Source organism: Procambarus clarkii, chromosome 4, assembly GCF_040958095.1.
Source record: "Procambarus clarkii isolate CNS0578487 chromosome 4, FALCON_Pclarkii_2.0, whole genome shotgun sequence".
Lineage (NCBI taxonomy): Eukaryota > Metazoa > Arthropoda > Malacostraca > Decapoda > Cambaridae > Procambarus > Procambarus clarkii.
In genome coordinates this window covers 45,599,089-45,622,560 of record NC_091153.1, presented here as the reverse complement: position 1 = coordinate 45,622,560, position 23,472 = coordinate 45,599,089, and the positions used below count along the sequence as shown (strand labels likewise).

Sequence of the window (23,472 nt, the reverse complement as noted above, 5' to 3'; positions counted from 1 at the left end):
CACGTTATATATAAGTATCTACATTTGTGTTCATCATAGCGAACCACTAAGCTGGTATGGTGAGTGCAGTCAATAAAAGATGGCCACACACAGTCAGAAGACATTGCCACCACCCTCCCTCCCACAGCATTACTCCTCCCTCCATGGAGCACAGCGCTAAATATCACCACAATCCTGCTATTATCAGAACCCTGGTCAGTTTTATCACAGTCAGGGGTCTTCTGTAATAATATCATCGCTACATAATAGCATGAACAAGTATATTTTGGCATTTTTAGGCGATGCTGTGGTCATAAGCTGAACAGCAGTGCTGTTAGCTCATGCTGCGTGCGTCAGGCTTGGTTGCTCACTCAATACTGAGGCCAATAACACCTGAGAGTTTGGCCCACGATTTTTTTTTAAAATGGCGTCTGTTTACAAGAGCCCTGATGAAGGTGTGGTGAACCCCGTGTATCTGCGGGCCATTTAAATCTTGCGTAGTACTCCAACACATCATATGACGTGATGCGCAGTTGACTGGAACAACGTCCAACACGTCATATGACGTGATGCGCAATTTAAGGGTTAATGACAATACTTCTACCACTTAATTTGTGGAGTTTTAAGAATTCTAAGTATACAAATTTATCTTTTAATAATTAAAATACAATAATAATTAATATACAAACCTGCTCCAGCATTTCACTTGTTTGCTGTATCACATCTATATAAATCATATTTTGGTATCTAGACTTTACTGTCTATGTAATCTGTAATAAAGTTTGTTAATCCTCCAAACAATGCATTCATCTTCAGAGTGATGAATTTGACAAATTTTGTGGCTTGTGTATTACATATAATATAAGAGTTGTCATTTATTTGTTAAAAACATACATGATACCAGTAGTTGTATGTTAGGTATGAGAGATAAATAACTACTTACAACTGATGTATTTAACTGAACTTTTGAAAGTATGATGGTGTGTCATAGGATTGTGTCTAAAGAAAGTGTGTGTTGACTACGTAAAGATCAGCTGTGTGTGTAAGTGGAATAAATATAAATGAATCTCACACATTCAAAAGGTTTGTGTGGAAAAAATGCAGAAGTTTTGTAATCATTTGTGTTAACTATAATGAAAGTCAATGGATTATAAATTTTTTTTACCATAATTTGAATTGTTTTGCCTTTACTTTCTTTGTAAAGCAACTCCACTTTGGGGAATTGTGATTGGAATATTGGCACAGTACAGTATTGTAAATAAAAAAGTGGTGAACTTAAGTTATTTTGAAGACTGATGTTTAGCATGGGCAGTATTTATTTTCATTATAATAATTTTTATCATTTTTAATTTCATATAATTAGGGGCAAAAGTTCAAGAATTTTGTCCACATGGTACCAAAGAGGAGTGTGAGAGAGCAGCAAAGAAGAGTGGACATCAGTGTGGCCGCCTTCATTTTCGTAAAATCATCCAAAAACACACAGATGAATCCTTAGGTGACTGCTCCTTTCTTAATACATGTTTTCACATGGACACCTGCCGGTAAGAACTACATTTCATTAAGTGCTATGCTAACCTTGTAGACCATAGAAGCATTTTATAAAAAATGTTAGTTTTACATTTTTGGGAGGGATCCATAGGTGGCTTCTTTGTGTTTGCTTTGAGGCAAGCTCTACCTAATTCAATCCCCACAGGCCTTAGTGAGTCATAAATAATCCTACCAAGAACCAGAGGGCAAAACCTGGCATCCTCTGTAGAGGTACAAAGAGCAATGGAGTGTAAATGACCTTAATCAGGAAAGGCCACCAGAAAGGGGGGGCAAATCAAAACAGATGACAACTAGGTATAGCATTATGCATTTACCAGTCTCCGTGGTGTAGTGGTAAGACACTCGCCTGGCGTTCCGCGAGCGCTATGTCATGGGTTCGTATCCTGGCCGGGGAGGATTTACTGGGCGCAATTCCTTAACTGTAGCCTCTGTTTAACGCAACAGTAAAATGTGTACTTGGATGAAAAAACTATTCTTCGCGGCAGGGGATCGTATTCCAGGGACCATAGGATTAAGGACTTGCCCGAAACGCTACGCGTACTAGTGGCTGTACAAGAATGTAACACTTGTATATATCTCAAAAGGTAAGCGAACATTTGAAAACAAGACAGCAAAGCTCTGAGAAGTACTGACCATCCTGGACTATTTAATCCTGTGGGGTCATATACCGATACAGGTACTTATATTTATACCTCACTTCTTGCATGGACCCTGATTGTCTATTGGTCTCAAACTGCATGTGCCTAGCATAATCATCTATAGGTGTTTACCTGGAGCATGCCTGGAGAGGGTTTCGAGAGTTATTCTACTTGCTGAGTCTGACCTGAAGCCAGGCTTGGCTTGTGATAACTTGGTTTAACAGGCTGTTGCTTGGAGCAGCCTGCTGGCCCACATATCCAGTACAACACTGTTGGTCTGGCGCTTCTTAAAAGAACTTGTGCTTCTTGAAGATGTTTACCTTTGTGCCGGTAATATTTGTGATGGGAGCCTCATCGGCTCCCTGAAGCTATCATCACTGATTAGGTGCCATATTACCTAGTATGGGCTCTTGCCCAATAATATGAACCGGTTGATTCCTTGCCCTACATTTAAGACGACTACTTTGTTTCGGGTCTGGCTCGTCCTTGAACAAGACACTTGGATGATTCCCTGCACCTCAAGGACACATACTGGCAAATGTCTATACATCCAGAGTTCGGGGATTGGTTAGGTTTCGTGGTGGGGCGACATGCTTACTGCTTTCAGGCTCTTCCATTCGGGCTGACTCTGGCACCATGTGTTTTTAAGTGCTTGACTCAGGTCGAGGTGACCTGTCTTCGTTTGTTAGGTCTGAAGGTATTGGCCTACCTTGATGACTGGAGGGTTTGGGCTCCCAACTGGTCTGCTTGTCTGCTAGCCAGGGATCTGGTTCTTTCTCAGTTTTTCTGGGTTCGGGTTCCTGGTAAACTGGAGGAAGTCCCAGTTGGTTTCATCCCAGTTTTGGACCTGGTTGGGCCTGACTTGGGATTCTTGGTCGGCATCGCTTTCCTAGTCTCCTGCAGCCTTGCTGTGGCTGCAGTCCTGCCGTCTGTTGGTGTTGAGGGGGACTCCTCGAGCAGCTGCTCGGAAGTCTGCACTTCGCCCTTCTGGTTTACTCTTTGGGCAGGGTTGACTTTGGAGGCTCTTCTGGTTACCTTGGGGTGGCCCCTTTCTCTGCTCTCGCGATCACTGGGTTTGGTCCCCGGTGTCCCTGCGTTGGTTACTGTATCTCCAGCTTTCTCTTCGTTTTTTTCAGTGTTCGGTGCCATGGTGATTTCCTCCTCCTTCCCTCGATGTCTTCACGGATGCCTTTGCTGTCAGTTGGGGCTTTGTGACCAGTGCTTACCAGTCTGGCCAGGGTCATTGGTGATTGCTTTTTGTTTGGCTCTCAACGAGGTGCGGGAGTTGTGGCAGTATGGCAGGTGCTGCGGAAGGTTTGGATTCCTCTGGGCTTGGTGATCTGGCTCCATTCAGACTGTTCACCCATGGTTCATTGTCTTAACCGGGAAAAGGAAGGTCTCTTCGGTTCATGGCTCTTTAGTGTTGGTCACTTCGAATAGCTCTTCTGCTGAGTTCTCAGGATTTGTTTCTCTGCGCTGTTCTTGTTCGGGGAGTGTCCAACATCTTGGCCGATGATCTGTCTTGCTTCCTTCCTTTTTCCATGGAATGGACAGTCGATGACGGTTCCTTCCTCTGGCTTTGCCAGGCGGTCGGGTGCCCGGACGTCAACTTCTTTGCGTCAGTGGGGTCTCAGCATGTTTCCCGACTGCGAGGCCCTCATGGTGGATGCCTTTCTGCTGGACTGGTCAAAATTGGGGTGCATTGCCTATTTCCCCCAGTCCTGTTATTGCTTCAGGTGCCGGCACAGCTGGAGTCTTACAGGGGGAGAGTGATTCTTCTGGCTCCTTGGTGACTGGCCCAGCCTTTGTTTCAGGCACTGCTTGCTCAGTGTCAGAACCCGGGCGTATTTTCACGGCTCCGCCTCTATCAGAGGGTCGGGCAAGTGCTCTACCTCATTGGTTCGAACTTCTCTTCCGCATTATGAGTCTGGCCTTTTGACACGTATTTATTGCTATTTGTATGGTGAACAGGTGGCTGGTTTCATGGTGTCCCACCTGTGGCTGTCTTCTCAATGACAGTGAGAGGTTTCATGGTGGTCTTTTTGCCATTTTCTCTCCCTTCATTATTTTCCTTCTCTTTCTGGCACAGAGGTTTCTGCTCTTTTGGTCCTTATGGATGTTTTGTTCGGTTGCAGCCTTCTTCCTTTTTACTGGTGAAGAATGAGACGGCGGGCTTCCGGAGGGGTTTGTGGTTTATTGATGCCTTGTTGGTCAGGCCAGGGGTGCATCATGTGTTATGTCCGGTTGCAGCTCTGTGCTGTTACCTGTGCACCTCGGCCTCTGGGGATGTGAGCACGCCATGGGCTCATCCGATTTCTTTCCCTGTTCCAGGGCTTGGGTCTCTCAGGTCGTCAGCCACTTCAAAGTTAGCCTACTCTGTTGCTTCCTAAGGCAAGCTTCTGTTCACCTTTGGACAATGGGGCAAGTCGATATTTCACACAAACACTACGGAAAAACATTCAAACTACCCTTGCAACAGATTACATTGGTGCTAATAAGACACTGGAGAATATTCATTCCAGCTCAGAGTGTAGACAAAAAAAGTGCATTACCTTAATAAAATCCAAAACCTCTCCCAAGTATAACTTGGTGACAGATTGCAAAGCCGGGCCCTGGCAAGTTGCCAAACTACCGTTAGGTTATTTCCACCGTACAGCATTGCCTCTCCTGTACATTGTCTCATCAGCATGGAACTGATGCATTCACTAAATTGTCTTTCATTACCCTTAGGATCTTAGGCACATTTATGAAGTTGGCTTATACTACATTTTGAACACTTTAACTTGTGCTTGTAGAGAAACAATTGAGTCTTGTTTTAATTCTGAACTGATTAACATTTTGATCACAAAAAACCAGCTTTGGGGAGTGTCACAGCCATTGATCTCCTCTTCAGTTTGATTCCTTTGTTGCTGCTTCTCCCTGGTAAGTGCCCCTTTTTGTCCTACTCTGTGGGGTAGTTAGCTTCAGGGAGCCAACAGGTCTCCCCTCAAAAAGCCAGCGTTGAATGTAATGAAATGCCAGTTTCTGGGTGATCCCTGGAGGCTTCCTGACACCCTCCCTCATCCAGGTTGTTGGTGGGTTTTATCATTATAGAGCTGGACAGTGGGGGGGGGGGGCTTAGCTGACCCAGGGTGGCTCATTTCTCCCAAATGATGGGGGAGGTGGGGCAAACTAGCAGGGTTGAGGGGGGCAAGTTTCATAAAATTTTTGTTTTTTTTTGTTGTTTGGCGGTTCTTTTGGCAATGTTGAGGCTTCGATCTAATATTTTAAGTCCTGCAGTTGTTTATTTTGATTTGCCTATCTTTCTTAGTGCTTCTCTGGTGGTAGCAGAGATGGTAAACTTTAAATGTAAAGTGTTCATAGACCATCGCTTCCTCCGCCTCTCTAGAGGGGGCCAGGTTGTGGCTCATGGTCCTCGGTAGGCCAATAGAACTCCATGATGGATGACTACTAGTAGTATGATACTTAATCAGTGTGATAGATTCTGGGAGCCTCTGGGGCTCGCCCAGAAACTGGCATTTTATTACATTCAATGCTGGTTTTTTAGGCCAGTTCAACATATTTTAAATCTGTGTTAATGCAGTCTAGTTAAAATGAGATGTTGCTAAAATGAGTTTTTTTCTATTTATGTACTTTACTAGCATAAGGGTACATTTTGCAAGAATATAAATTAGATGCAATCCTATGAGTTCATTTGTTATATTTCAGTTATGTTCATTATGAGGTTGATTATGCAGGTGTATCTGGACAAGAGCAGCAAGACCAGCCGACCTCCATCATTATGCCTCAAGAGCGCCCACGCCCAGAGGAAAGGTCTATCTTATTTCCCCCACAGTGGATACAGTGTGATCTTAGGTTTCTAGATATGTCTATACTAGGTGAGTCTTGTTTAGTACCTTTTGATACATTATGCAATACCAGCAACTACTATTGTGATTTTGTACCAACTTGCAAATTTGTGCTAAATTGAGACCAGAAGACATGGCAGGATGTGCAAAATATCCCCACTGAAAAGCAGGTGGTAGGCACATTGAGAGAGAACTCAATGAACATCAAAAGCCCAAGACATTTCAATGCTTCCTCTGCACGTACGTGACGTAACTGGCCAACCTCTCGCAGTGTTCAAAAGAGAACTTGATAAGCACCTTCAAAGGAGCACCCAGCTCGGGACTCCTACGTTAGACTGTGAGCAGCTGCATTTAACAACCTGGTTAATCAGACCAGCAATCAGGAGGCCTGGTCAGAGCCAGGGGCCAGATTCACGAAGCAGTTACACAAGCACTTGTGAACCTGTACATGTTTTCTCAATTTTTGCCGGCTTTGTTTACAATTATTAAACAGTTAATAAGCTCCAAAGCACCAGCATTGTTGTTATAAACAGCCAGGAGGCTGTTTATAACAACAACAGTTGATTGGTAAGTTTTTATGCTTGTAAACTATTTAATAAATTTAATTAAAGATATCAAAGTTTGAGGCAAGATGTACACATTTGTAAGTACTTGCATAACTGCTTCTTGAATCTGGCCCTAGGCCATGGGGACATTCACCCCTTGAAATCATTAACAGGTAGGTAGGTAGAAGGCTAACTCAGGGTCTTCCAGTCGATTAATATGCTGTGATTGCTTTACATAGGCATACCTAGCCTGTAAAGCGGCAGCTGCCTGAAAAGCCTCCAACTGGGAAGTGGAATCCATCAAGGCAGAGACCCGATGAGAACATATCTCATATGACTCAGGGTTGTAAACATAAACGACCCAACATGCAGCATGGCGGAACAGAAAGAACAGTCATCAACAGGTAGCAAAGATGATGAGCATCCCTCAAACTCGCAAACAGCAAGACCGGCCTTGCTGAGCTGCTCCACAAGGTCTACAACAGAGACCGGAGGGGATTCCCAAGGCCGAAAGGAAAAAAAAGTGGGTACCCTAGGCACTGGGACTTCTTGCCGTGAAACAGCCACCAAGCGTTGCCTAACCACCAAGCCATGTGAGGCAACAGAGGCATCCCGTGTAAACAAGTGTGCAAACCCCCAGTGCACCCAAAAAATGCCAAGGGCCCACCAGAGGAAGCAAGACCTCTGAACAGCATAAGGTGCGGGTCCCCACACTGGTGGGCTTGCCTCACAGGAACGAACACCTGAGCACACCATAAAAAGAGAGATTCTGGCTGTGCAAGGGCATCATTAATGGGCACACAAAGAAGAGAACCCTGTGTACTTGAATCCTGAAATGGCCAAAGAACCAAACCCACACAACAAGCTGGAATGAAAACATGCATGTGAAGCTACACTAAAAATAGGAAAAGCTCAAATAGGCTCCCACAGGATAAGAAAGTCCAAGGATGGCCAGCATTTAGCTTGATGTTTTGGGGCTTGCCCATGAGTTGGCATGATTGATAGCACTTCAAGTTGGTGTGGTGACACCCATGTCAGGAATAGAAGTGACTTTGGGAGCCGGGGCTGGGGTACCTTGTGATGGTAATTGGTAATAATGTAATTAGTTTCAAGCTCATTTGAGTGAATCCCATGTTGTTTCTGACCTGTTTGTGGTAGTTGTTTAGCAGTTTTTGAGGCTTCATTTTCTGTGAACCCTCCAATGATCTGTAAAGCTGCGCTGACTTTCTGGAGGCTTTTTCTGGTGAGGTGGTGGATTGTTACCTGCTCGCTGTGCCTCTATTGTGGGCCAGATTATGGCTCTGGTCCTCAGTAGGCCAAACTGAACTATCCATGGCTGATGTGACCTCTTAGTATGAAGCAATCTTGGGATTGTAGCTTCAGGGAACCAGAAGAGGCTTCCTCCAGAAATGTCTGGAAGCGCTGCTCTAAACAGTAGATCTAATGAATATTTCTGTCCAAAATTTGGATTCTTAAAAAAAAATGGATTCTAGAGTGGGTATGCAGTGAAACCAGTATTGTTGGCATCATGTGCAGTAATTTCCATCTAATCAATATGAATTTGAAATTTTGAGATGATACTACTATGTAGTGAAATCTTAAAAAAGCAGCATGAGGACACTTTAGTACACCAATAAACAGCATGAAAGTGGAAGATCCGGACAGCTTCTTTATGCGTGATATCTAAACCCCCTGAAAATACAACTAATATCAACACAAACGCTTCAGATTTTGAAAGAGAAATTGACAACATGCCCATGCACTCAGTCCTGGGTCCAGACTCATGGAATTCAATACTGTATTTATAAAGAAATGCAAAATGTCAGCAGCACAGGCACTTGGTATAGCGTGGAGGAAGAGCTGGACATGGGGAGATACCAGATGCACTTAAATCAGCAGATATAGCGCCTCTACACAGGGAAGAGAGCAAAGCGTTGGATAAGAATTATAGACCAGTTGCACTAACATCCCACATAACAAAAGTATTTAAAAGAGTGATCAGGAGTCAGGTTACCAGTTTCATGGAGGGCAATGACCTTCACAACCCAGGCCAACATCTATTTAGAGTGGGAAGATCATGCCTCTCACGGCTACTTGACCACTACGACAATATTACTGAGGCATTAGAAGAAAAATAGAATGCAGATGTGGTATACATGAACTTCACAAAGGCATTTGATAAATGTGACCATGGAATGGTCACACAAAATGGTCACACAAAATGAGGTCAATGGGAATAACAGGTAAAGTAGGACAGCGGATATTCAATTTTCTGTCGAACAGAACACAAACAGTAAGTCAATCAAATCAAATAAAGTCCAAGCACAGTTAAAAGTTCTGTACCTCAGGGTACAGTCCTTGCATCACTGCTTTTCCATATTCTCTTATCAAATATAGACAGATACAAGTCACAACTTTGTATCATCTTTTACAAATGACACAAAAATCGGCATGAAAATTACTTCTGTTGAAGACATTGATAAACTACAAGCAAATATTAATAAAGTTTTTGACTGGGCAGCAGAAAATAACACGATGTTTAACAGTGATAAATTCCAGGTACTCAGGTATAGTAAAAATGATGACCTTAAAAAATACAGGGTATAAAACACAATCAAATCTGCCTATAGTAGGAAAGCAGCATGTAAAGGATCTGGGAAGAGTGATGTCTGAAGACCTAACGTTTAGGGAGCATAACCAAGCAAATATAGCATCAGCCAGAAAAATGATCGGATGGATTACAAGAACTTTCAAATCCAGGGATCCCATCACAATTGTTGTTCTATACAAATCACTTGTACTGTCCTGTCTTGAGTACTGCTCAATACTTGCTGTCCCCTTCAGAGCAGGAGAGATTGCTGAAATAGAGGGAATACAGAGAACGTATATGGCATACATAGACACGATAAAGCACCTAAATTATTGGGATTGTCTTAAAGCTCTCCAAATCTACTTCCTGGAAAGAAGATGAGAGAGGTATTAAATAACATACACACGGAAAATACTGGAGGGCCAAGTTCCAAATCTTCACAATAAAATAGCATACTGGAGTGAATGATATGGAAGGAAATGCAGAATACAACCAGTGAGGAGCAGAGGTGCCATAGGCACAATCAGAGAACACTGTAAACATCAGAGGTCCATGGTTGTTCAACATTCTCCCAGTGAGTGTAAGAAATATTGCCAGAACAAATGTGGGCATCTTCAAGATAAAACTAGATAATTTTCTTCAAGAAGTGCTGGACCAACCAGGCTGTGATGGATATGTGGGCTGCTGACCGTGGGATGCTCCAAGCAACAGCCTGTTGGACCATGCTCTCTAAAGTCAAGCCTGGCCCTGGACTGGGCTTGGGGAGTAGAACTACTCCCAGAACCTCATCCAAGTACTGTACAAAGCAGTATTTTTAAATTATTTAAGTTTTTTGGTTTTCACATTTCCTGTGTTTGAGATTGCAATATTCAATGTTCCTTAGCAAAGTGAAAACTTAGACTTTTGTTCATTATGTCTCTTTAACTTGCTTTGTTGGCATACAGTAGTAAAGCCCAGATTACAGTATAGAATAGTGTAGAGTATAGAGAAAATTCTAAAGTAATAGATGGTAACCTAAGGTGAGTTGTTTGTCACTGTGGTTACTTTTCTTTTGTATTCATCCTCAAATATAACTTCAGTTTTATTGGCATCAATATAGGTTTTTATTTTCAGTAAAATGCTTCATACACTTAAATTTTCCAGGAAAATTTGCTGTGATTATGGCAGATCCTCCGTGGGATATCCACATGGAACTTCCCTATGGCACAATGTCAGATGATGAGATGAGACAGCTTAATATTCCTATAATGCAAGATGAAGGACTCATCTTTTTGTGGGTCACTGGCAGGTGTGGAAGTCTTAAGCTTAGTTTTTTCTGTATTCCATTAATCCACTTACTCTATTTTTGCAATTATTGTATTGTCTAGGTTTATTGAGTAGCAGGTTAGCAGAAGTTGAGCTATACCAACCAAAAAAATGGATTTTAATGTATTGAAATGCCAATTTCTGGGTGAGCCCTGGTGGCTCCCTGAAGCTAGTATCTATGATAATGTGCCAAACTACTAGGTGCCATCAGTCGTGGCACCTAGGTCTTCCTAGGTCACCATCTTTTAGGTTTTCCAGGGACCACACACCAGAACTGGGCCTCATCCAAAGGGATGCAGGAGGCAGTGGCAAATATGATAAAATTACTATGAATTTATTCATGTCTGCCATCACCAGGGAAGCACTCAGAAAGTCAGAAAATAAAAACAGACCACTGTTGGTTATATGGTAGACTGCAGCCTCAAGAACTGCAGAAAGAATAATCCCCAACAATGTAAACAAACTACCGAAATCTCATGAAACTAACGTGAGCTCATTCACCCCATCTTCCCTGGTGGAAGGAGGGGGGCAGCCCAGGGTCAGTCAGCTGATCCACCCTCAGTTCTAGATGATGGAAACACCTCTGACTCCCTGGGGAAAGGAAGAGTTTCAGGGAGCCACCTGGGCTGACTCTGAAATTGGCATCTTATTACATTCAATGCTGGATGCTGATTTTCTGGGGGAACCCCCTTGTGCCTCCTTGAAGCTTAGGTTTGGTTAGGTTAGGCACTTATGGACACTTATCAGGGAGGAGAGAGTACTGCAGGTAGCACTAAGATGAGCCACTTGGCCATGACATATGACCCAAAGCCACACAAGGGCACCGAGGACCAGGAACATTAACAAGATACCTAGATACCAGAACCCTATTCAACCGTCTAAACCCCCTGTGCGCGAATATCAGCCCAGGACATATTGGCAGAGAGTCAACAGAGTGGCATACTTACAAACAACATACGTGTGAGGGTTAGATTGCAGGCTGGCTAGACTTCATGACACTGCGGACGATCTGAAAGAGATGAGCCTTGGAACAGGGGACCAAGGTAAATGGATCTCTTCACAAAGAATCCACTGAGGCAGAAATAGTGGCATGAAGGTAGCAGCAAAGAGTTGCCACGAGACACAACACATGATGCACCCCCTGGCTGAACAAACGAAGCATCAGTAACCAAAGGACTCCTTTGGAATCCAAGCGACTCGTTCTTTGCCAGAAAAGGAGCTGGCTACAAACAAACAAGCCATCCAACAGGTCCAAAAGGAAAAAACCAGCGTTGAATGTAATGAAACGCCATTTTCTGGGTGAGTCCCGGAGGCTCCCCGGAGCTATCCCAGGCTGATATGCTAATGTCAGACTTTGGCATCAGTCATGTGTATGGAGTTCTTAGGCCTACCGGGGACCACGGCCAGAACCGGGCCCCCTCAGAGAGGCAAGGGGAGCAATGGCCTATAGAAGCCCCCGTGTAGTTGGAAGCATTCTATGTCTGCCATCGACCGGAACAGGCACCCAGAAAGGTAAGCGCCCCAAAACAAACCCCTATTCTGGTTAAAATTGCTACCTAAAACCGAACTAGTGGATAGAACTCCCCAACCGAAAACAAGCAAACTAGTGTGACGTCACACACTGCCGCGCCGCTGTCTGCGCAGCTCCCCCCTCCCCGGGAGGGGGAAGGGGGAGCCCCAGACCCCCCGCGCCGGCTACCCACACCTCAGTTCTTGAGGCTGGATGTCAAAAACGCGAAAAACCGCCGACCGGAGGGAGGGAGGGATGCCGGGGAGCCTCCGGGACTCACCCAGAAAATGGCGTTTCATTACATTCAACGCTGGTTTTCTGGGGGGAGCCCCGTCGGCTCCCTGGAGCTAACTACCCACAGACAGAAAAAGAGGGACTTACCCGGGAGGCGGTCGTCGCTCACCCCTCAACTCGAAGCCGAGACAACTGGCTGCAACCGCCGACCCAAAGCAACACAGGCCCGACGAGGCCCAGGGACATTCACAAGGTAACGAGCAGCCAGGACCCTGTTCGACCGCCAAAATCCCCGCGCCCGAATATCAGACCAAGACATATTCCCAAAGACGGCAGCAAGAGCCGCGAACTTACGAACGTCATGGGCACGGGGATAGACCGCAGGCTGGCTGGACCTAATAACCCTGCGGACGACCTGAGAGACCCGAACCCGCGAACAGGGAAGAAGGGAAACCGGATCAACCCACAGCGCGTCCCCGGACACAGAAGCTGTGGCGCGCAAATAACGGCGAATCGCCGCAACCGGACACAAAACATGATGCACCCCCAAAACTAACACCACACGCAAAGCACAGTGCAGTAGCGACACCGGAGCCAGAGCACACGACCATCGCCTATAGTATCAGCCTCAAGAACTGAGGTGTGGGTAGCCGGCGCGGGGGGTCTGGGGCTCCCCCTTCCCCCTCCCGGGGAGGGGGGAGCTGCGCAGACAGCGGCGCGGCAGTGTGTGACGTCACACTAGTTTGCTTGTTTTCGGTTGGGGAGTTCTATCCACTAGTTCGGTTTTAGGTAGCAATTTTAACCAGAATAGGGGTTTGTTTTGGGGCGCTTACCTTTCTGGGTGCCTGTTCCGGTCGATGGCAGACATAGAATGCTTCCAACTACACGGGGGCTTCTATAGGCCATTGCTCCCCTTGCCTCTCTGAGGGGGCCCGGTTCTGGCCGTAGTCCCTGGTAGGCCTAAGAACTCCATACACATGACTGATGCCAAAGTCTGACATTAGCATATCAGCCTGGGATAGCTCCGGGGAGCCGACGGGGCTCCCCCCAGAAAAGCCATGATGCCAGAGGAGAGCATGAAGGTTGCCTCCAGACAGTAGGAGGCAAGAGAATCCAAGAACATCACCTTCAAAAAACAATCCTGAACTGAAGGGAACACCGTAAAATTAGCCAATGAAAGAAAGGAAAGAACAGGGTGCAGAGACCAAGCTGGCTCAGGTGGTACATGACCAGGTCGGAGGTGAAACAATGTACAAAACAGCTTGCAAAATGGAACTAAAGTAGTATTGACGCAAGGTGCAGTGGTTCCATTAATACTGCACGATACAAGGCAACAGTATGTAGCATAAGATGCCAATCAAGAAAAAGTAGAGATAGAAAGGAGAGAACCACCTGTTCAGACACTGAAGAAGAGCTACGAAGAGACATAGTGTGAAACAAGTGTGTGAGTGCCATGACACCTCATACTGCCACCTCAAAGAGGATTGTAGGTAGGACACCATCAACATAACCACTTGATCACTATAAATAAACATGCGTCAAAAACTCCATATGCAAAGATCAGACGAGAAGGCTGAACCAGCGAAGTATGTCACTGGGCTGGCCTTCTGTGTCCAAACCCAGAGCAAACACTGCCTGAAACCAAGACTGAACCGGCCACCAAGGAGCCAGATAGATCACCCTCTCCCATGTAGGACTCCAATTGTGCCAGGACCTAGAGCAATAGCTGGACCAGAGAAAAGAGGTAAAAGAATCCTCCCCAACTCGATCAATCCATCCAAAAAGTGTCTTACCTCGAGGGCCATGCAATCGGGGAATGGCGCCGCATACAAAAGGTGTCCAAATGGAGCTGGGCCATGGATTCGAGATGAATCCAAATTTTCTGCAGCACATGCCACATACCCTCAAGCTCCTGAACTATACTGTGCATATGACAAAGGAAGGAAAACCAATGACCCTGACCATCCTGGTGAGCGCTGCCACAAAGCACCAACTGAGAGCTGTGGTGTCCATGAAGACATCAAGTGAGGGTGGAGGATGGTGCCAGGGCACCAAACTCTGAGAAGCTTAAAGAGGAAACTGGTGATGCGGTATCCGGCGAAAGGTCAACGTAGCCCGCACCCATTACTCAAGGCAGCGGCAAAGGGGGCTGCCCCGGAGAAACCAAATCAGCCCCAGAGGTCAAATCTTTTGCAGGGGATATACCAGAGTGGCAAAGTTGAGACTCACACAACTGCTCGAGTAACCACAGAGTTACCTGGGGCCAGCTCAACACCGACAGATGGCGGCACTGTAGCCGGATAAAGGCTGTCAAGAAAGGGAAAGTAAAGTTGACTGAGAATCCCAAACAAAGCCCATCAAAGTCCGAACCTGAGATGGAACGAACTAGGACTTGCGCCAGTTCATAAGGAACGTGAACCTGGTGAGCTGGGAAAGAACCAGGCTAGTAGACATGCGGACTGGAGCTCCACTCCAGCGAGTTCTCATGGTAGGCCAGAACCCAGAACAAGCAACTGGAGATGGGCCACCACAACCTGAGCCATATGTGTAAACATGCATGGAGCTAGATTGACCCTAAATGGGAGGACCTGAAAGAGTCTGCCACCCCAGAGCCTAACCAATCCCTGAACCTCAGATTTATAGGGAGGTGCCAGTACAGTATGTGTCTCGGATGTCCAGGGAGATCATCCAAAGGCCTGCCTCGAGCATGAGAAGGATCTGGGACAACATGGTCATCTAAAAGAAGGGGCAAAGGATGAACCGGTTATGCCTTGAAAGATCAAGCATGACCTGGAGGTCTGGCAAATCCAGTTTCAGGACTGGAAAATGGCGGGAAACCCACCAAAGAGATGCAGTAGTTTTACCCATGCCTGAAGCCATCCACTCAAGGTACTATATTTTCCGGCATTAAAGAGACACTCTCGCTTTGGAGGCACCCCTATTTTACAAGGATATTTTGTGAAAAAACTATTTTAATAGGTTTCATCATACTTGTACATTTATTGAAAGATATTTTAAAGTGGATTTTGTACCGAAACTCTTGCACCCATAATATCAGCTGATTAAATACAAAAACTGAGGTACCACAATACTCAAATGAGCCACAGAGACATTAGAAAGATTTTTTTCAGTGTCAGGAGTAGTTAACAAATGGAATGCACTAGGCAGTGATGAGGTGGAGGCAGACTCCATACACAGTTTCAAATGTAGATATGAGGGACGTTCATTACCCAAGGTTCCACTGTAGTGGGCATTCTGCGGTTTCGGATGACTTTGGAGTTGCGCTCTGGTTGTCGAGGCTGGAGTGTCCTCTCCAGGGCGCAAAGCCTGGGTAGGTCGATGTGGAGAAGCTGTTACCCATGCAGCAGGTCCCCGCTCTCCACATCGCTGAAATTATCCAATGGCAAGGCAAACTCCAATACACTTGGTTCCAGTGCCGTCGCAGGAGCTGCCAGAACGAGGTAGAAGCCAACAACGAACTGCCTTAGGGGCTCCAGCTCTGGATTTTTCCTTGAGGTTGACTCCTGAAGCCCATCCCAAAAGTGGGTATGACTGTGAGGCAGGGGCCATTCTAGTATGGAGTGACTTTATAATATGGAGTAATCTCAGCAAGATAGCTTTAGGGAGCCAATATTTTTTTATATATGTATATTGCATGCAATATTTTACTTTTATAGGTATAGGCCAAATATTTACAAATTATTAGTGAAGTTATTGGATTGATAATTGTGTGTGATCTACAGAGCGATGGAGCTAGGCCGAGAATGTCTGAAACTTTGGGGCTACGAGCGTGTTGATGAAATTATTTGGGTAAAAACAAATCAATTGCAGCGAATTATCCGCACTGGTAGAACAGGACATTGGCTGAATCATGGGAAGGAACATTGTTTGGTAAGATTTATTAATGTTGATTTTTTTTTTAAGATGCCTTTCTTACAGCTCTTTACAACTGTCTCTTCCAATTTTCATTCCATGTATCTGCTATTTTCTGTTTGCATAATAGAAACGTCATGCAGTGTCTCCCATCATATATGTAGCATGTTCTTCACATTTTACCACATTCCTGTGCTAAATTTGATGTCCTCTGCTAGGGATGGCTCCATAATTATCTTAAGATATAGGGGAGATAAACAAGCCATAACACTTAAAAAATTGCCTGCAAGTGCTTGGAAGAAAGGCAAGCAAGACATCAATTATTAATAGAAACAAATTGTAAGATTTGTGTAAAAATGACACATTGTGGGTAGAAGTGAGCAGTGGACTGGGTGTACCTGGTACCTGGTTGATACCTGGTTGATGGGGTTCTGGGAGTTCTTCTACTCCCCAAGCCCGGCCCGAGGCCAGACTTGACTTGTGAGAGTTTGGTCCACCAGGCTGTTGCTTGGAGCGGCCCCGCAGGCCCTTTAACCTGTGGTATGACCTTAACTTGTAGTGTGACCTTAAGAAATGAGGTCATAGGATTACATTACCCTGACCTCTACCTCTTTCTCTTGCTTACTTAACTAAGTCTACATGACAGTGAGGTCTAGTTCTCTTTGCTTTGCATGCAATCTTTGCTGTACTCACTGTATTTTATATTAGCTTTCATTATGTTCAAATACTTTGCCATATCTAGCCTGGGCAACAGAAAATAACATGATGTTTAGCAGTGATAAATTCCAGGTACTCAGCTACGGTAAAAATGAGGACCTTAAAGATAATACAAGGTACAAGACACAATCAAATGTGCCCACAGTAGGAAAGCAGCATGTAAAGGATTTGGGAATAATGATGTCTGACGACCTAACGTTTAGGGAACATAACCAAGCAAATATTGCATCAGACGGAAAAATGATAGGATGGATTACGAGAACTTTCAAATCCAGGGATCCCATCACAATGGTTGTACTATACAAATCACTTGTACTGTTCTTTCTTGAGTACTGCTCAGTATTCACTTTCCCCTTTAGAGTAGGAGAGATTGCTGAAATAAAAGGAATACAGAGAACATACATGGCATACATAGACGCAATAAAGCACCTAAATTAATGGGATCGTCTCAAAGCTGTCCAAATGTCCTCACTAGAAAGGAGACGAGAGAGATATCAAATAATATACACCTGGAAGATACTGGAGGGCCAAGTACCAAATCTACACAGAAAAATAACAACATACTGGAGTGAATGATATGGAAGAAAATGCAGAATAGAACCAGTGAAGAGCTGGGGTGCCATATTCACAATCAGAGAACACTATAAACATCAGAGGTCCATGGTTGTTTAACATTCTTCCAGCGAGTATAAGAAATATTGCCGGAACAACCGTGGACATCTTCAAGTGAAAACTAGATCATTTTCTACAAGGAGTGCTGGACCAACAGGGCTGTGGTGAATATGTGGGCCTGCGGGCCACTCCAAGCAACAGCCTAGTGGACCAAGCTCTCACAAGTCGAGCCTGGCCTTGGGCTAGGCTTGGGGAGTTGAAGAACTCCCACAACCCCATCAAGCAGGTATCGAGCAGGTAGCCTTAAAATTGTCAGTAGAGAGGCTTTCATGGCTTATTCTTTCAGTACATTCCACTGTAACCACCTATACAGGGTACAGTACTAGAATTTCCTTGCATTTCTTTTAACATATTTGCATTTCCAGTTTCCACCGGGGCTCCTCCAAAAGGAGACATATCATTACATTAAACCCTGGGTTTTGAGGTCCAGATAAATGCAGTCAACCCAACCATCTCTTTCCTGTAAAATCTCTGTGGGTTTATCATAGAATCTAAGAAGATTTGTTACACAGTATCTTGTTCGAAAATCATACTGTCATTTCTCTAGGTATTATACCTATTTGGTTTTAATTATTTTTTCTAGTCTCCTGACTAGTACGCTTATCAACTATACAGACTGATAATTTACTTGTATAGTTGATAATTAAATTAGTAATTAAATTACTGTAATTAAAGAGAATCTTCTCTGCTACCATTTTTGTAGATTGGAGCTATGTTTACATTTTTTCATGCATGAAAAAATTCAACTGTCTCTCACAGTTGCTAGATCACTGACATGGCCTTAGGTGCCCTGGCTGACAACCAAATGCAGATGAAATATACACAGACTTTGCAAAAGCTTTCTACAAATGTGACCCATGGTGTTATTGCACACAAAATGCATGCAAAAGGAATTACTGGAAAAGTAGGGAGATGGATTTTCAACTTCCTAACGAACAGAATGCAGAGTGTAATAATCAACACAGTAAAATCCGGATCATCTACTGTGAAAAGCTCAGTCCCCCCAAGGTACTATACTTGCTCTGGTACTTTTTCTCTTCCAAATATCAGACATTGACAAGGATACAAACTTCAGCACTGTATCATCATTTACAGATGACACTAGGATTTTCATGCAAGTAGAAAATATACAGGATACGGCAAACCTCCAATCGGATGTAAATTGGATCTTTCAGTGAGCCACAGATAATAATATGATGTTTAATGAAAATAAGTTCCAGCTCCTGCACTATGGAAAAATGAAAATTTCAAAACGGAAATCATATATAAAACAGAATCAAATCACACTATAGAAAATGTAAAGTATCTAGGAGTAATCATGTCAGAAGACCTTACTTGTACAAAACACCATAAAGTAGCTGCTACAACTGCAAGAAATATGACATGTTGGATAATAAGGACCTTCCAAACAAGAGATGCCATACCAATGATGATATTTTTTAAGACTAGTGCTCTCTAGGGTTTCATATTGTTGCACTCTAACAGTCCTATTCAGAGCCAGAGAAGTTGCTGACCTAGAGAGCATGCAAAGATCCTTTACCACTAGAATTCACTCTAAGTCATCTTAATTATTGGGACATTGGAACCGAGTAAAAGTTATAAATCTGTATTCTCTAGAGTGCAATCAAGGAAGATACATAATAATTTACACGTGGAAGATATTAGAGGGACTGGTTCCAAATCTAAACACTGGAATAACATCACATGAGATTATTAGGCATGGTTGGATATGCAAAATACCTCCGTTGAAAATCGGAAATGCAATAGGTATGCTGAGGGAGAACTCTATCAGCATCAAGGGCCCAAGACTTTTCAACACTCTTCTGCTACACGAAGGAGCATAACTGGCTGGCCTATCACAGTGTTCAAGAGGGAACTTGACAAACGCCTTCAAAGAATACCTGATCAACCAGGCTGTGATTCACACATCAGGCTGCCAGCAGCCACGTTCAACAGCCTGGTTTACCAGACGACCAACTGGGAGGCCTGGTCAGAGACCGGGCTGCAGGGCTGTTGATCCTCAGAAGCTACACGAAGTAGGCCAACTGCCTCGTTTCAACCTAGCTCCTTGAGCACTTTTTCCACTTAGTCTCAAGACACCTCTACGTACTCCATGTTGTTCTCTGCTGACAGGTTGTGTATGCATTTTGCCTGGTATCACCACAGTCAAGTTTCTCTTCATAAATGAATGTTGTTGTTGTTATATAAAGAATTTGACAACAGACATAGTGGCACAGACTTAGACATTGTTTTACTCTATAGAGCCCAAGTCAATAACAGTGTCCCCCTTTTCTGTGAATGACAGATTAGAGGAGATAGCAGGGGAAGAACTGGTAGTGACAGACTAATAATTTGTAGTCTTATAATTTGGATTCCCTCTTTATTTTGTGTGAAATGCCTGTAATAGTGGGCACACAATTAACTGTATGTGATTTCTATTCACCAGGTTGGCATGAAAGGAAATCCAAAGATAAATCGAGGTTTAGATGGAGATGTCATTGTAGCAGAGGTTCGAGCTACCAGTCACAAGCCAGATGAAATTTATGGCATAATTGAACGTCTCTCACCAGGAACACGGAAATTAGAACTCTTTGGACGACCTCACAATGTTCAACCAAACTGGTTTGTAATCCTCATACTATCCTTTAATATTTTTCTTCATTGGTTGTTAGAGTAGTGTGTTCTGGGAAGGAACAGAAGCACAAAATTGTTCTACTAATTTGTGTCATCACCTGTGGGATATAATGGCCCATCCTCCTGTTTTGCTAGTACTTATAGTAATGCTGAGGACCATACTATATATACTGACGTACAACCAAATTAGACAGTAGAAATCGGCACTATTGAGTTGGACAAACTGGAAAACTTTTTTTTTGCGTGGCTATGCTGGGTTTCTGAGCCGATTGTCTCCTCTTTGAATTATTATCTGCTGCCTCTCCTCCTCCTCCCTGGTTGGTCCCTCATTTTTCTCTGGTTATTTAGCCACAGGGAGCCACCAAGGGGGTTCCCGAGAAATCCAGTATCTAATGTAATGAAATGCCTCATACTGGTAGAGCTGCAGTGGCCGCCCCTGTTTCCCTACCTTGCCTCCTCCCCTCCCTCTCTCCCTCTCTCCCTCTCTCCCTCTCTCCCTCTCTCCCTCTCTCCCTCCCTCCCTCTCTCCCTCCCTCCCTCTCTCCCTCCCTCCCTCCCTCTCTCCCTCCCTCCCTCTCTCCCTCCCTCCCTCCCTCCCTCCCTCCCTCCCTCCCTCCCTCCCTCCCTCCCTCCCTCCCTCCCTCCCTCCCTCCCTTCCTTCCTTCCAGGTTTGTTGGTTTGTTAGGATGGTTTTTATCTCTTCCAGAAGTGATAAAATCTTGTTTGGCTGGCATGTTCCAGCAAATTATTTTGTTTCCTTGAATCATTTATGGGATTGTTTGGCAGTATTGAGGCTTTCAGTGTTGTGAATCCAGCAGTTGTCTGTAAAGCTTTTCTAACTTTCTGGAGGTTTTCCCAGTGAAATGGTGGAATGTAATTTGCTCTTTGTGCCTCTTTGATTGGGGACCAGGTTCTGGCTCTGGTCTTCAGTAGGCCAAACAAAGCTCCAGTGACTGATGTGACTTCTAATATGGAGCAATCTGAGATAACTACAAGAAGCCATCAAGGCTCTACCACAAAGAGGCATTTCATTACATTCAAAGCTAATATTTTTATGTATTTATGTACTGTACATCCAGATCTGTATGAAACTGTTTCCCTATCTGTATGAAGCTGTATTCCCAGTGAAGTAGAAGAGTGCAGTTTTCATGGTCATTAACACATTTTATTTCTGTTTCAGGGTCACACTTGGAAATCAGCTAGAAGGTGTCAATTTATTAGAGGAAGATCTTGTAAAAGCCTTCAAGGAGAGATATCCAGATGGCATTTGTCGTAAACCATCTTCACAATAATCGGCATGTTTTTGATTTCGTCATCTTTGACAGTATTGGCACCTCTGATTTGCATGGGGGTTACCAGTACAAAAAAATACATATATATATTAATATGATTATAGCACATAAGTGCTGAAATTTATTTTAAGTTTTGTGTAGACTAGATATTCTCATTTTCTGTGATTGTTAATATATTTACAGTATGTGCATAAAGTATCTGTAATGTCTTAGAAATTGACCAAAAGTTTCTGTAATAGCTTTTCAGAATACATTTATGAGGTTTTAATCCATAATTATAATGGTAACTTTTATTAAATATTGTGATAATGATCACAAAATAAGAATTATTTAATTAAACATTGGATATAGAAATAGTTAACATCATTTCTCTGATGAAAAAATATATCTTAAGTGGCTGAAAATAATCCCTGAAAACTAAATGTCTTTTCCTTCAAATATCCTGGAAATAGTTAATAAGGTAAATAATTTACAACTTTAATTAAGAGCATCAGCGATTACTTATAATTTTATCAGTGATTAGTTATAATTATCAGTCATCTTCAGTTTGATCGAAATTGCCTATACAGTATATTGGTAAATAATGTACTGTACACTGTAGTTTATTTTCTAGACAGCTTTCAGTAATACTGACTTCTAGTTAGCATTTGAAATGCAATATTGTCAATTTAAAATATATTTATTTAAATATTAATCTTACTTACATTTCTGGGCAGGGCCCTTCAGTTAATTCCCATAGCTAAGTGCTGGTCCAGTCACGCATTAGGGAGATGCACTAGTCCTCTAAAATCCACCATTGCCTACCTGGAATCAGGACCAGAATGTAGCTCTTTCTAGAAGGTAAGGAAAGAGCTTTCTCTTGGGTGTTGCCTTGATGAGGCGAGGGGTCTCTTGTACACCATTCTCAAGCATTTGAGAGTGGCTTCTGCTCCTCTAGTGTCCTGAAATTTCTTTTATTTTAACATTTTTACTGCCAGTCATATGCTACTGTTTCTGTTTCTGAAGTCTGTTTTCAATTAAACTAGCTATAGGAAGCTACTGAGGGGCCCCTCCTGGAAATCAACTGTTGAATTTAATGAGGTGGCCTCTTCTGACAGCTTCCTGCCACCTCCCTGTTCCTTCTTCCCCTAAGGATGAAGGTTCTGGTTAGGGTGGCTCATGAGCAACGGGCTGATGGGAGCCTCATGTAACCTATGCTGCTATCTGGTGGTGGTCAGGTGCATCACCATTAAACATTTACCCTGCAACAACAATTATTTATCTATGGGTACCTAATTTTCTTTAAAGAGTTGCCTGTTCTGTTTAGCTTGTGCTTCCTTGTGTGTTTTCTTAGTTTTGGGTTTATCTCTGATCCCCAAACTCCACTTTCCTCAGGGTGCCAAATTCTGGTCCTGGTTCCTGGTAGTCAAGGTTGTGTCTCAGAGCCCCAGTGCATCTTTTTAAGGCTTGGCTGGACCAGCACTTACCTACGGGGAGCAACTGAGGCTTCCCTAGAAAAGGGTCTACCTGACAACTTATTGAAGGTTCCTGGGATCAATGTCCCCACAGCCCGGTCTCTTACCAGGCCTCCTGGTTGCTGGTTTGATCCACTAGGCTGTTTGATGCAGCTGCTTGCAGCCTGACATATGAGTCACCGGGTATCCTTTGAAGGTGCTTGTCGAGTTCTCTCTTGAACACTGCGAGAGGTTGGCCAGTTATGTCCTGTATGTGTAGTGGAAGAATATTGAAAAGGCCTGAGCATTTGATGTTGATCGCATTCTCTCTCAGCATATTTATTGCACCTCTTCTCTTCGTTGGGGCTCTTTTGCACATCCTGCCATGCCGTTTGGTCTCATGTGATGTTATATCTGTGTGCAGATTTGGAACCAGTTCTTCTAATATTTTCCAAGTGTAGATCATTAGGTATCTCTCCAACCTGTGCTATAGGGAATACAAATTGAACGTTTTTAGGGGGTCCCAATAATTTAGATATTTTATTCAGTGGTTTCTAGTGACAAAGAATCTTCACGTGTTCTCCAGGTCAGCAATTTCTCCAGCTTTGAATTGGGGCTGTTAGTGTGCAACATTATTCCACACTAGAGAACACT

The 23,472-nt window shown here is 43.8% G+C and overlaps 1 protein-coding gene across 1 annotated transcript in view; it reads left to right on the top strand.

The window, feature by feature from the left end:
• Mettl3 (methyltransferase like 3) overlaps window positions 1–21,807 on the top strand; it is a 35,364-nt gene extending 13,557 nt beyond the window's left edge. The window contains exons 6-11 of the mRNA XM_045732856.2: window positions 1,343–1,520; window positions 5,874–6,043; window positions 10,292–10,436; window positions 15,941–16,088; window positions 19,906–20,081; window positions 21,274–21,807. Coding sequence (XP_045588812.1) covers window positions 1,343–1,520; window positions 5,874–6,043; window positions 10,292–10,436; window positions 15,941–16,088; window positions 19,906–20,081; window positions 21,274–21,385 — 929 coding nt within the window. The 3' untranslated portion in view covers window positions 21,386–21,807. The remainder of the gene's footprint in view (window positions 1–1,342; window positions 1,521–5,873; window positions 6,044–10,291; window positions 10,437–15,940; window positions 16,089–19,905; window positions 20,082–21,273) is intronic.
• The last annotated feature ends 1,665 nt before the right edge of the window (window positions 21,808–23,472 follow it).